Raw genomic sequence first — 15,764 nt, 5'->3', positions numbered from 1 at the left:
CCTCCTTCAGGCTTTTTGCCGAACTATGTAAGCAGGTCTGGACACAAGTAATACCCTCCCACATATGCGGTCATGATGAGAAGCAATAAACACCACCTGTCCCATCAGAGTTCGGGGTTGCCTTTAACTAAATATGACCAGGGAGAGGCATTACTGTACCCATAATCCTCAGACCATTAAAAAAGCATGCATAATTCCAGTGGGTATATCACGGGTGCTTTCTCTTCTATGTACAGGGTCTTTTTAAAGAGTCCTATCAGATAGCTGCTGTTTCCCACCTCAAGTACAGGCAGCACCTATCAGATAGCTGCTGTTTCCCACCTCAAGTACAGGCAGCACAGAGCAGACACAGTCTAATGTGATTTGCACTGAGAACAGCACAGCCCTTTCCCTCACTGCTGTTCCGTGACATGACCTCGTTTGGTGATGGGCTCCTGAACTCCAGACAGAAAACTCTTTATTTTGAACCAATACAGTTCTCAGGTTAAATCAACAACAGTTCCTATTCTGACACATTTTAGTGTTGAGAAGGAGCCAAAGGTCTTATAGGCAGCACTTGATCACAAATAAGACTAAAGATAGGAATTCTGTCTACTGGCAGGCATAATCCCTGCAGTGTAATTCCACAGAATAATTCATGTTCACTTAAGGCTTGTGCTAATGTAATTCTCACTTGGTCTTCCAGGATTATCTGCAAACGACTCACATACCACTGAGAAGTAAACTGTGTACTTTCCAAGTACTCAGAGAATTCAACCAAGAAAAAGTAATTCCTTGAAAGTTGTCTTGGTAAAATCTGAGGATAGATGAGAGTCCATAAAGAAGGAATAAAGCAGTTTAGCGCTACTTAAGCAGTTTAGCGCTACTTATGGAAATTTGTTTCTACTTTACCAGTATTTTTAGGTCAAATAAGCACTTTTTAACAACCTGTCTCCCTTAAAGATGCAGTTTCATTCCGTTTCAGATATGCATAAACATCAGCTGTTTCCAGTGTTAAAAAGGTGGCTTTAAGTCTATCTTTTAACTTATTCAGATTTAATCTTTGGCATTATATGAAACCTATTTCTGAAAAATCTTTGTGATATAATATTTAGTATATTAATGTACTACAGTATACAGCAATTCACCATTGCTTAGGAGGCTACCAAAAAGTTTTTCTTACGAACTTCAAGTATTAGCTGCTAAGGAAGAAAGCAGAATTAAGAAAACAGCAGTGCAAACAACTCCCTCCCATAACTATTCCTGCAGAAATAATGGGAAGTTAGGCAAAAACGAAATGCGAAAGGGTTGTTATACTCAAAGATTACTCACCCATAAGCTCCATTACTGATCAGTTTAATTGTTTCAAAATCACTTTCCCGAGGTTTCCTCCTGAGCTGCAGTGAGGTATTAGAGGTCTTCAAAGTAAAAGAGAATAACACAGTTAGCACAGTATTTTACTTCCCACCCCTCCCCCCCCAGAGAAAAAATAGGGAAAAACAAAAAACAAACCAAAGCATCAACTATCATGAGTCTGTCACATCCAGGTGAACTATCTCTGAAAGCTCTGGCCAGTTGACCACATAGCTGCTAAAATGAGGGACCTGAGGAGTTTTTGAGGCAAAGCTGCGTTTTTACTAAAAAGGTATCTGCTATATTGGAGCTGTCTGTCCCCTCACCTACATACCAGGGTCACAGAATACATGCATAATGACTTCTGATAAAGGAGTAATGAGCAATTCTTATCTGGAGTTACACACTTCTGTGAATCCCACCAGGCACTCTCTGGCCACTGCCCTCCCATTTGAGTAAATCTGATTCTGTACCGGTACAGCCTGGTAGTAACAGAAGTAGATGAGCTCTTGCTAATGCAAATATTTTGTACATTTCTAACTAATGTTAGGACTGTGACACAATTTAGTACAGACTGTGGAAACAGGCACAAAGAAAAATATGGAGGATAAAAATGCAATACTTCTACCATGATAGGGGTCACTTTCACCTACTTAGATGCCAGAACATTTTCAAAATGGAGTTGTCTTGAATACTGTACAACCTTCTTTCTAGCTGTAATTTTAATGAATCTTGAAGATATAAGTGTAAATTAGAAATGCAGGGTGTGAGGTGCGTGTGTATGCGCAGACTCCCTAGTTCCTTACTCCAAACCCACAAGATCCTTATCATGATGCTTCCCAAATCTCCAAAGAGTTCTGTGATCCCTATCTAGGTAGCTCAGTAACAGTTAAAGTTGAAAGTAGATCTGGTTGGAACATTTTCAATAAAATGGTTGCTAAAGAAACATTTCAGTACAAGATTAGTGAATATGTTAATAGAATGAATTACGCAAGAGCAGAAAGAATTTATATATTACATTATTTAGGCTATGTGCCTGCCAGTACAGGATTCTCCCTAATTACATATTTATGATATTGAATGATTCTGTACTTTACTTTTAAGATACGCTTCCTGACACTTTTCATGTGTCATTTTATCTTACATTTATTCCACAACCGCATTTGAGAAAATGTTTCCAGATATTCACCCCACACTCTTCTTTCCTGATATCATTCCATCACACCTCCTCCCCAGTTACATACTCCTTTATTACACTGCACTATCTTTTATTTCTTCAACTTTGGAATTTGCATTTGCACAGTACAAATACTTTCAGAATTACAGTTTCAGTAGCTATTGCTAAGCCAGTCTGTATCTTTATATTCACCCTGTAATTCAGAACTTCCCTTCAGCATTTTAGTTATTCTATTTTTTTTTTTTATCTCCAATTTGTCAATATCCTTCCTCTAAACAGTGCTCAGGTCTAATACAGTATTTTAAATGCAGAAGAATGAAAGCAGCAGAGTGAGAAACACCATTCACATTACAACTATGGAAGCCTTTACAGATGGTATTTGGCCAGAAAATCGGAAATCTTCTCAAGATAACAGGACATTTAGGACAGGATGATGTCCTTCCCATAGCATATCAAAACTAGCTTAACAGATACCCCATGGCTCTATTTTAAACTCTACTAATACTTAAAAATGCCAGTAAAGTATTACTGAACTACCTGTGTGACCTTCCATTCTCCCTGCTACCCCCCAAATTGCATTGGCTTTTTCTACCCCTTTGCACTGCAAATCAACTGTTAATTGCAAGAACTGCATTTAGTCTGTTGGCCGACATCCAAAAAGTACAAATAACATCTTTTTAAAAGAATTTAAATTGACAGAATTTAAACCCACTGCAATAACCAGCCCAATCACCTCTACCAACTCATTTTTTCTTTTGAACAAGCATCTGACAAAATACTACTGTAAGATATCCATTATTGTAGTGAAATATTTTCAAACACCTATTCAAAAGAATAATGCAGCATCTTCCAGACTGCAAACTAACTTTCTGAAACAGGTTATTTGCTAACATGCTCATTTCCTCCTCATGGCTTGACTGTACCTGTTCAGACTCTTTGATCATTAGCTGCCTCTGCAAACAGACTGTCTTAAAAATGCTTTAAAACACTTTATTTCTAAGGAAAGGGTATTAAAATCCTCTTAAAAAGAAAATAATTACAATAAACAGAAATGAAAGAAGCAGTGATGGAAACTGTAGTAAAACAGCCTTCACGCGGTGGTTACTGCAGCTTCACAGAAGCCAGATAACGCAACATCTAGGAATATAGGTAGAATGTTTTGTTCTGATATTTTTCATGATCCCTCTGTTTGCTGAGCACCATGGTGCTCACCTCTGCAACAGTCTAAGGATTAGCATCTGTTCCATTCAATCAATTTACACATACTAGGACAAAAATAAAAGACAGTGACGGGTAACAACACATTTCTTTTTCCTTGCTCCAATTCAGCAGAAGTAGCATTGTAACAGGAAAACTTACACTTATTGATTCATCCATTTCCAGAGTTTCTGCTGTCCCACTGTCACAGTTAGCTAGCTGAGCTATTTCTAGAAGCAAAGATTAGAATACAGTAAGTACAAAGGAAGTACAAGAACTAAAATCTGAGAAATTACATTTTTCTGGAATCATTAGTAAACATGCTGTACTATCTGTAGTTCTTGCCAAATAACTCTTACGATGTCTCTAAGCATTTAGGGGATAAATACCACATGGAAAAAGAAGACTTGCTATTCGATGTCCATGTAATCTTCAAACAGCCAAGTACCAACGAAAAGCAATAGTGTTGTGACTGCTGAAATGTTGGAATTCTGTGGTCTATGTGTGATTTGAGCATTAAGGAAAAGACAGCAATAATGTGCTAAAACTCATGAGAATTGTAGCATACTAGGTAGGCGTTAATAGTGTGCCCTATCCTTAATGTGCTGCTGAAAGCTTCCCAGTTGGAGCAAAAAGCTTCTAGTTCAGACAGATACAGATTCCAAATCGTCTGCATCGTATGCACAGAAATACTGATTGATATGCCTAACAGAAACAGTTAAAAGCCTTTTTCTTCCTATAAGCTTATCATCTGTGGAGTCACTAACATAGACTAGTTCTCCGGGAAATGCTTACATTTTTCAGCTTTACCAAGTTTACCAAGTTGTTCCTGCGAGTATTAGCCTATGGTGCAGGGTTCCTAAGTCTATTCTGTACTCCAGTGGCACAAGAACTAAGAATTCCTCTGGGTAATAAAAGCTAAACAGGACAGCTGGTAGCTAAAAGACCCTGGGAAGCTTGGTATTACTTTAATCATATACATAGTTAATTATATACTCTTCAGAGCCAAAGATGCCCATTTTATCAGAGTTATATGACAGAGAAAACAACCTGAAACTTGAGAGATACAATTTTATTGTCAGTACTGTTAACTTACGCATATGAAGAATAACTGAATATTCACATAGAATATCTAAACTGGGTTTTTCTACATAATAAGTGACTATTACAAGTGAAATTCTAGGTAACAATCTGAACAACACTTAGTTTAATCATTAACAGCAAATTAACCATGTAGATAATTTTCTTGTGGAACAGATTTAAGGAATAACTTTCACACATAATCACTATACAAAACACTTTTTTAAAGTGTAAGAATGAAAAGTACTTGAAATACAACTTAAAAAACAACAACAAAAAATGACACAGATCTTTAGAATCTATCAGAAGCTAGAAAGATACAAAAAAAACCCTCTAAATATGTCAATGAACAATAAAAAAATCTCCAGTGAGAATAAACATTTTAAAAATAGAGCCTAAGCTAAAACAATACAGGCCAAATTCCAAGTTAGAGAGGATTTTCCTGTCAAAACTCAGTTTCATGAACATGAGGGTTTTATAATGGAAGTGTTGATGAAACCTGTATAGTATAGGTGAGAACCAAGCATGCTAGAAAAATATACTTTGACAGCCTTCTCAACTGAAATTATTTTCAGAAATAGCAAATTAAAATGAGCCATTTTTAAACAGAACTTTTGCAAAATATCCATTATCTGAGAAATACATATTATTTGCAAACAGTAAGTAGTAATGGAATGGAACCAAGAGTCAGCTTTCAAAACACAGAGCCATGGAACCATTTTGAAATGCCTGAAGAGATTTTTAAAACTCATCTAAATACCATTAAACATCTGCTCTTTTTCTTTCATTGATTTAAACCATTTCTGAAGACTCATGATTCAAAAAGGTAAAGATGGTAATTTAAAACCAGGGGGAAAAATTTCTCCCTGGGGAACTCTTCAGAAATGCAGCCACCAGTCTCTGATAAGTGATGAATCTGTTGTGGTATTGCTTTCACTACAGTATAAATTTATCTGGCATTATCTCCAAGTAATGCATGCATCATTTCACTCAAAGAAAGGATACTACAGCAATGGCAGCAAACAAAGGAGGGAAGTAGAGAAGGGGCTGAAGCATTATACTGTTTTTCTCTGCAGAGGAGTGAAATCCCTTCCACGAACATTTACAAACACTGCAGGCATAATTGAACAGCTTATTTGGAAATACAATTCTGTGTGTCAGGATAAGCGGAGTTACTTATATATATATATATATATATATTTTATATATATATATAAATATATATATGTATATATCAGTAACTCCGCTTATCACAGTCAGACATCCTTCAGGTATATATATATATACATATATATACACATATATATATATACACTGCTATATATATATTCTGCTTTTTAAATATTTTAAAAATATTTTCCATTTTTGGATACAAGACATTTAAAAGCTCTCTCAGGCAAATGATCTTCCTGCAATATTTTTATACTATTGAATACAGTGCTTCCAAATAATTCTCTCTGTACATGATTAACTCAAGGGCATAACATTCTTTTTATTTTTGCTTATGGGATGTCCTTTTACATAGAGGTACTAATTTAAAAACAAACTCAGATCATTTAGGAAGTCAATGCACAGTGACTTATACTGCTTATAAATGTCACTTTTTGTGGGCAAACAGGAAAGCAGTAAAAGGAATCACACTGTCCGAATTATTTGATTACAGATCTACATACATATTAACATTTAAAATGATATACAAAGTAATTTAATTACCCAAGTCTTCAATTGAATGATCAGTAACCCATACATCATATACCTCTCAGTATTTACTGACAAACCACATAGTCCATTTTTTCCCACAGGAAAAAAAAAATCAATTATCCTGGAATGTTTCAAATTTTAAGTAATATTCATCAATATTTAATTTATGAATATTCAATATTCATCAATATTCAATTTATGAAATGCAATTATGTGTTCTAGATAAAGTACACTCACATAAAATAAATACTCAGTCTGAGAAAATAGTATCCCTTACTTGTATGTAACCTTGTCTCCAGACTTCTGTCCCGAATAAGCTGTTTAAAAACGTTTGAAGACATCATAAAACTAACTTAGTGTCAGATTTCTTACTCTTGCTGAGGAACACTTCTGGCCAAGTGGACAGAAAGATTCAAAAAGCAAGCTAACGTAACAGAATCAGGGTCAATAATACTAAGCTCTCAACCCACAAAATTCTATCTGGCAGACTCCATCAGTGAAGAATTTATGATTTGTCATTTTAGACCAAACCAACATCTCACCAAATCCAGCAGACACCTATGTATCTTGCAGAGAGTTAAGCTACTTCTTTGTCTGTCCCAGTACTACATGACAGATACAAGATCACATTTCATTAAATTTGAGTTTTTTTCCTGATCTGCCCTGCATCCTTCCTGAAGTCTGAATCCCTGCAAAATGCATCGACACTGCTTTAATCTACATCTACGATTAAAAATAATATTTGGATGATTTTTTTTTTCTATGAAGATAGGAAGAAGACTAATAATAGGCTCAACTTCTTTTACATATTTCAACATAATATGAATTGAATCAGATCTAACCAAATTCCTGACAACACATGGCACTGCTGAACTTCACAAACTGCTTAAGCTGAACAAAAAATTTTCTTTTAACATGTAATATCCTACTCCTTAGATTTAATGAAATACGATCTTGCATCATAAGAATTGGTTAAAAAAAAAAAAAAAAGCCTGTCAAATGTTATCACTATTGTTTTGTGTTATCAAGTCCTCCCCTAGAGATCTTCCTTGTCCTGGGTCATAACACAGAAGACAGGCAAAATGGCACTAGCTAGACCAATTTTCCATGATGGCTCTTCTGCTGGACTTTCTAACTGCAAGACTAGCACAGAATGCAAAAAATCAATTTCCACTTTTCACCAGTGATCGAACTTGGTCTCAGAATGGAAGAGAGGATGGTCTGGTTAGGAGACAAGTAATTTTAGTTTACCCAACAATGTCCTTAAAACAAGAATCAAACAACAAAGAATGTTTTGCAATGACAGTACCTCCACAGGAACCCAGCTTCCCCCTAGAGAAGTCCTCATGGACAATTAAGTTAATCAGGAAAGTAAATTTTCACAGTTTTAATAGGAATGGAAGACATACTTTTCAGGCAGTGTAAGATGCGGGAAGCTGGGGATACTGAAAGGCAAGTAACAGTTTAGTCCAGTGCCAGTTATTACCTACAGCTGGATAATAGTGGCTATCAAATTATACCTGTAAATTTCAATTAGAGTTAAAATAAGGAAGTTACACTGCAAGACTGGAAGAAGATGAATATAACTGAAACAATGTATTTGCGAATGATATTCATAGCAGAAAATCTCAGGTGGCTTTTTAATGCCTTTGAGCTTGTGAGAAAACCCAATGGATTAGTGAATGCTTGTTCTGCTAACATCTTTAGTATCACAACAAATAAATACCTTGAGAAAGAAGTATCTGGGAGTCTATAGCTGGACAAAGAGGTGCACTTACCTTCCAGAGGATCTTTATTTAAGCCCAGCTGACTAATAATGTATCGAGGGATGTCTGTTTTAATGCCTTGCCCTTCTTTAGCATGGCCCTCAGCTGCTTCCAAAAGATAGTAAAACTCTTCGGGATCAAATTCCTAGAAGAAAAAAGAATCATCATCATTCTCCTTGCAGAAATTGAAGCCTTAGAACCTAATATAACAATCTCCTTTTTTGTTTCTATTGCAAATATTTGTCATTTCCCTTATTAAAAACAATACCTCATTACTCTATTAGTAACCTACTATTCTATTACAATTCCTATACAATGTAATATGCTGTAAGCCATGAAACATCATACCATTCTTTCAGAGCACTGTTTTATTAATAGGAAGTTTTTTGCCCCCAAAACTTCCCACAGTATTCAGTGAAATGACCTATAACCAACAATTCATTCAGTATTTATTCAGTGTATCATTCAGTGACAAGATCTCACTTAAGAAGACTTCATCTCCCTGCAGCTGCTTGCACACAAAAATCTACTACTGAACTATGTGTACTTTCTACATAAATGTAGTAAGTGTGTACATTGCATATTAAAAATCTACTAAAGAAACTACATAAATATATTGCTTTTTTGTTTTCACTTCTAAATGAAATTTTGAAATGTTTTAATTCAATATATATGCACTGTATTTTACGGAAAATGCAACTAAATGAATCACTGACTTTAGAATGAAGACCAAATTCTAATTTGCAGAAAACATCATTTCAGTTTCATTCATCCAACTGATCCAAAACTGGACAAGAAACATCATATTTTGTGAATCAACTACATTACTACTGTAGTTCATCCCACGTGTAACAGGCAAGCCCCCAACAGTGAGAAAAAAGTATTTACCATAATCCCTGCCTGTCCTCTAACTCGCTTGGAAATAAAATTTATTTCACTACCTTAAGAGAAGATACAAATAGGGAAGCATTGAACAGAAAAAGGATGATTAATAAAAGGGTATTTTCCTTTTTTGTTTTTAATTAAAAAAGCCTTTCACTACCTTTCTCTATGAATTCATATCAAAACTTCTTTCACACAGCCTCTGTATTCTTCAAGATGTTCTTCCCAACAATAGACCACAACAGGAGCAATACTTAATACAGTAAGAGGCACTAAGATGTTTTCCAGTCAATGTGCTGGATTAACCTTGACTAGCTGTCCGATGTCCACTGAGCCACTCTCTCACTTCTCAGCAGGATGGGGAGAAATACAATGAAAAGCACTCATGGGTTCAGGGGACAGGGAGATCACACACCAATTACCAACATGGGCAAAACACTTGGCTTGGGAAAGATTAATTTAATTTATTGCCAACTCATAACTGAGAGGGGCAGTGAGAAATAAAAGCAAACTACAAACACCTGCCCCCCTCTTTCTTCCCAGACTCAACTCAAATCTCCATTCTTCTACCTCTTACCAATTAACACAGTGCAGAGCAATAGGGAATGGGGGTCAGTCCATAACACTTCATCTCTGCTGCTCCTTTCCCATGCTGATGCCCCTGCTCCACGCGGGGTCCCTCCCACGGGATGCCGTCCTTCCCTAACAGCCTGCGGGGGCTGCCCACAGGCAGCAGCTCTCCAAGACCTGCTCCCACACGGCTCCGTACCACGGGGTCCATCCCCCAGGAGCAAACTGCTCCAGCACGGGTCCCCCACGGGCGGCAGCTCCCCCCAGGCCCCCTGCTCCTGCGTGGGCTCCTCTCCACGGGCTGCGGCTCCGGCCCGGGGCCTGCTCCTGCGGGGGCTCTCCACGGGCCGCAGCCTCCTCCAGGCCACATCCACCTGCTCCACCGGGGGCTCCTCCACGGGCTGCAGCGTGGAGATCTGCTCCGTGTGGGACCCGTGGGCTGCAGGGGGACAGCCTGCTCCACCAGGGGCCTCTCCACAGGCCGCAGGGGAACTGCTGCTGCCTGCCTGGAACACCTCCTGCCCTCTCACATTTTCTGGTTCTCTCACATTTTCTCACTCCTCCCTCTCACAACTGCTGCATGGTGGTTTTTATGTTGTTGTTTGCTTTTTCACTTCCTTAAGTCTGCTTGGCTCTGACACAGGCAGCTCCTGGGCTCTGCTCACAGCAGCCACCCCTGCAGGCCCCCTGCTACCAAAGCCTTGCCACATGAACACAATACACAGTGATGAAACACTGGCACAACTAAACAGACTTTTGATTGAGCAAGTAAGTTCTACCAAAAATTTCAGTAGAAGCCAGGGAGGCGGCTGAGCTTATTAGCTTCCTTCCTTGCTTATTTCTTGCCCTGCCATAACTTCCTGGGGCTTTTGTCTGCCTGCTAGGTCACCAGACTCCTGCCCTAGCTCCTTAGGCTACCCAGGACTTGGGAACTCAACGTCCCAATCTGGAAGAGAAATTAGCTTGAGACATCACATATCGTGCTTCATTTTGGAAACATCCAAACCACTGCAGCTACCAGGAGGACTTGCAGTGTTTCTGAAGTGAAATGTCTATGGTATTTTCAGTCTTATAAGAAACAATCTCAGTTTTTTTATTTTTCATGAAACTATTTACAACATCTGCAGCCTACTTCAGTGGATTTACCACAAAACCATTAAATACCCAAACTCTCTTATTTAGCTCAAGGTCTTTGGAGACTGCTAAACAGCCTAGAAATCTGAAATGTGTAACTAAGTATTACATGCTGTTTTAGCCTTACTCTTTTCATTTGACATGCTGAATCTCTTATGTGCTAGTCTCTGATACTGATGAACGCAACAATGTGATGATATGCATGTAGACATAAGCTATTTGCATTCATCACGAAAACAACTTCTCCTTACCAGCAGCAGTGGTAGGTATATTTATCCAGTTTCTCCTCCACTTGTTAGTAAGTCAAGGTAATTTCAGAACAGATACCTCTAACCAGATAAATAAGTATGCGTAATGCATACACATACAAACACGTATACATCTAGATATATATGTAAATATTATAAACAAGAAATTTATTTCCTTATCTTTACTTCTACCTTTGTGTTTCATTCTTCACGTACTGAAGCCACTGAAAATGGAAAAAATCTTTCAACATTTGGCAGTAGTTCTAAGCTAAGATTGCCATAAGAAAACTGATTGCATTACGGTATAGTACATGAAACTCCTCATGATAAAAGCACTGGATTTATTTCCTGTAAAGCTATGAACTTTCTTATAGAGGCTGAAATTTTCCATACCTAGTATCTATTTCAGACAGACCTTTTGAAATATTAGCCAACATTATTCAAAATTTATTCTAGACAGAAGCTATGGAAAAATATTGTTTTTGCAAGATTAAACAATTCCAGTGACCTTTATGGTGTAAGGCTTAACATCTTGCATATGAAATGTGGATTTTGTGACTATCTGCCTACATTTGTTCAAGCTACCTGCCTCTGAAAAAACATACAGCGCAGAGTTGTCGTTCCAGCTTAAATCTCTGTCTGAAGTAAGAACACTCCAAAGAAGCTGTGCTGGCTTTCTCTGCCATTGCTGTTCTGAAAAGCTAAACAGCTGGAAGCAACTATGCACCCAAACTGAGAGAGAGAGAGAGAGAGACCTCATTTCTCGGTCTGACAACACTGTCCCTTCCACTCACATCAGTAGGGCCAGCAAAGGGAACAACAGGAGATATGGAGCAGTTCCACTTCAAGTGTAGTGTGGCAGAGGAAGTAGGCTGGGATAAAATCCCAGGGGTAGAAACTGGGGACTAAGTGAATGGAGATTTGGACAAGCTAGCTATAAAACTTAATATTTAGGGAGAATGAACTAGTGGGCAAATGGGTCACCAGGAAAGTATTTGAATTAAAAGATAAGACTGGGAACAAGACTGAGTGGGAAGGAGGAGGGGAGCATCTGAAGGGAGGACAAAGTGCCACAAAGAATGCATTTAAGGACATTTTTTGCATGTGCAACGATGAGGACATGGACCAGAGGGAAGCAAGACATCATGAGAAATTGGATAAAAGGCTGGAGAAGGATTATGTGAACCTTGAGAATGAAGCACAGAAGTTGATTCTAGATATGACTGAATAAGCATTGCAGGGGACAGGGTGAAGACATAAAGCAAGCCTGGATTCGATAGTAGAGGCAATACATGCTAAGGCGCCCTCTTCTCTAGAACCTGACATTATTTTTTACATCTTTTATGTTCTGCTCCAGAGCACATACCGTATTTCAGATTTTTTTCTGAACTGCAAGTCATGAACAAATTGCAACTGGGAACACTGAGACATGGTATTTCCAAAACAAAACAGAGCCAGCACTCAAAATGCCCATGGCTGAATGATCCAGGTTGTGGATTAACTGTGCCACAGATGAAGAAACACAGTGCAGAGCCAAGATCAGGTTGGAAAGACTGACTAGCTCAGATTCAGTGGCATGCAAATGCAGTTATGACACTTTCAGGCATAACTTGAGTCTAGCAGCAGGTTAGCAGCTCCCACATACGCAGAGTCTTGCCAGCCTCAAATAGCCATGTGCAGTGTCAACACTGTGATCCTGGTATTGGCAAGCACAGCAGCTCAACAAAGTCAGCTCAGGCTTCCTGCCAGGCCTGTTGGAGTCAGGCTGGCTCTTACATGGTATTTGGGTGTCTACACCATCCTCCTGAGTACACTGCGTTCTCTGAGCATTTATTACTTCCAGTGAACAACTGAAGCACGTTGGCTCTGTGCGTAGGAGCAACTTCCCGCACCTGAGCCTCCCCAGCTCTCACATCAGGGGCAGGCAAAGCAGACGCACACCCAGGTGGCCTGGCACAAGCTAGCCCAGCCTGGCAACATCCATGTTATCCTCACGCGTAAGTTAACTCTTCTGTTTCTTCTGGTCCCCAGAATAATTCAGGCTAACTGTTTGTTCAGACTCCCTAACCCTTCCCCCCAGATAAGGTACTGCAGAGCTAAATACAAGCTGCTTATAGCTCTGGCAACTGTTCAGTGCAACAAAATTATGAAACTTGAAGAACAACAGCAACGGGAAAACCACGAAGTAATTATGATTCCAGAGAAGTCTTCCCAAGAGAACAGCAAAGTCTAACAAAACAACAGAAAAACCCAAGTGGTTTTAAACTGGAGCTTCCCAAATTTATGACAGGGATTTAATAACATCGTATTTGCAATAGTGGGGAGCCAAACACAACTGCAGGAATTCCCTGTCAGTCTCATGTTTCTGAGTTAAAAGTAAAAAGGATCTCACCAACAATGAAGCCCTGCCCAGTTGTTTGACATTTCAGGAAATGATTGTAAATGGCCTTGAATACTAATCCAAAAAATTTCCCAGAGTAACAAGTAAGAAAACCTACTTATAGCAGCATCACCTTACCAGGCATTCCAGTAAGCGAGCAGGACGAGCAATAACTATTAGGATTTTTCGGACCAGTTGCTTAATATATGCCAGTTCTCCACTCTCCGATCGCTCCTGTGCCTAAAAATTGAACATAAAAGGAAAAATAAAACAAAACTTATTCAATGCACAACTTGTAAATATAATTGCTGGTTTTGAAGCATGTACTTTAGACAAATTGTAAATCATTATCAAGATACCAGCAGCAATGGTAATAATAGCAACACTGTAATTTCAAACTGAAGTAATACAATTTGTACAATCCTATCCCTGCAACAATGAAGTAAAAGTGCCTAGAAATGACATATCTGCATTTTTTAATTATATACTTACTGTTATCAGTTTCACAAAAGGAAATACAATTCAATACATCATCCATCTACCTATACGTACTTTTGTACAAATAGTTAAGTTTTAGTTAACAGTTTTAGGATGAGATGAAAACAAAAACAAAACAGGAGGCTACACCACTTCCTGGATAGAGAGGCCACACACAGGTACGTGCAAAAGGAAGGCAATTTAAACTCGAGTTCTGTGAAGGTGATGACAAAAAAAAGAATGCTATAGAAAAAACAGTTCTGAAAGGTTTGAAAAGATTTGCAAAATGGTTCTCTTAAACTTTTATCTCTAAGAAGAAAAGGTATAATGTGAGGATGCTAACAAATGCAAAGAAGCCATATGACTAAAACATACCAATAGCCTTTCAAACACCACCCAAGTATTTCTTTGTTCTTAACAGTATAAACTGAAGTTTTCCTCATCTCTTTCTTATTCAAAATCACAAAAGGAATTGAAAGAAAACTAAGAATCTAACATTTTGAAAATGATTAATACAGCAACTAAATACTTTTCATATAAAACATGTTGTATTTTTGTAATTAAAAATCCTACAAAAAATGAAGCCACATGCTGCTCTCAACATAAGCGCTATCATTTAAAAACATACCAAATATTTGAAAAAAGATAATCTGTAAAGCTTAAAAAAGAAAACAAGAAAAAAGGCACAAACATCATCTAGCACTCTGCAACGGATTTTAGAAGAACCTTAATTGGCACAAGCATTTGTATTCTGCACACTACCAATCAATTCCAAAGAGAACTCTTTTGTAAACAAAATGTCTGCCTGTTTTAATCACCAGAAAAAATTAAAGCAACTTTGTACAGTTTTGCGAACACTCAGGTGTGTATGTGAACAAAGACTTAATAAATATTACATTAAAGAAGGATGAAGCAAGAAAGCATTCAGATCCACTTAGCCTCTTGATCTTAGACCTATAAAAATCTCAACTGAACCAAACTGCTCAAATATCGAAGGAGCCTTCCCCAGCTTATGCAAAATAATCACAATGTGCCAACTAGCAGTAGGAAGCACAGCTTTCTCCTGAAAGTCACAGCTGGGAATTGATAACAAATACGTCGCGTGAATCCAAAGCACAACTGAGTGCCCACAGCTGACTTAAGCAAAGCAGAAAATTTTCCTTTCATCATATTACACTATTGACAGATACCATTTGCACTTACTCAAAAGGTGAGCCTTAACATTTTAAGGCATTATATCTTTGCAAAGCAGAAAATTTTAACATAATATAGAATTTGCATGATAGTACATGACAAAATGAGTGTTTTGTTGTTGTTTTTTTTAACACCTATACACTGCTTTATATACAGCTTGGAGAATAACTGGAGGGTTTTTTGTTACTGTTTTTAAATGAATGTGCCAACTTGTACTCTAAACTTTACTTGCTGTGCAGCCATTTTAAGGGATATACTGTTTACACATACAGTTCAGTGCATCTTAGCTTTTAAGACGTGTTTCTTTGTATTTTGACATTATCACTACCATAACATAATTCCTAGTGAGATATCTCTAGCCAACTTGCCAACTCTGCCTGCACTTTGGCATCATAAAAAATTTATTTCTCAAGAAGGTCACTAGTTCAAACTCTCTTTTGACTAGTAAGCAAGCTCTTATTTCCTTGCTCAAAGAGTAGAGTTTCAATAATGCAGAAATACTTCACTGATGTCTTAAATTTTGCATTGCTTTATGGGAAGGTTCAAAATACAGTAGTTGTAGAAATCAGTAAAATACATATATTCACTGAAAAGAAGACAATAAAATACAGCACAAAAAAAAAAAT

At 37.8% G+C, this 15,764-nt stretch overlaps 1 protein-coding gene across 11 annotated transcripts in view; it reads right to left on the bottom strand.

Moving 5' to 3' along the window:
• The window catches only part of MAST4 (microtubule associated serine/threonine kinase family member 4), a 296,539-nt gene that overhangs the window by 35,708 nt on the left and 245,067 nt on the right, over positions 1-15,764 (bottom strand). For all 11 annotated transcript variants that reach the window (XM_080573069.1, XM_080573072.1, XM_080573073.1 and 8 more), the window contains 4 exons: positions 13,606-13,707; positions 8,266-8,398; positions 3,869-3,936; positions 1,312-1,397 (listed from right to left, as the gene is read on the bottom strand). In XM_080573069.1, the coding sequence (XP_080429195.1) occupies positions 1,312-1,397; positions 3,869-3,936; positions 8,266-8,398; positions 13,606-13,707 (389 nt within the window). The remainder of the gene's footprint in view (positions 1-1,311; positions 1,398-3,868; positions 3,937-8,265; positions 8,399-13,605; positions 13,708-15,764) is intronic.

This window comes from Anser brachyrhynchus (genome assembly GCF_964034855.1).
Source record: "Anser brachyrhynchus genome assembly, chromosome: Z".
Taxonomy (NCBI): Eukaryota; Metazoa; Chordata; class Aves; order Anseriformes; family Anatidae; genus Anser; species Anser brachyrhynchus.
Note: the sequence above shows the minus strand (reverse complement) of the source record. Positions and strands in the feature narration are given on the sequence as shown.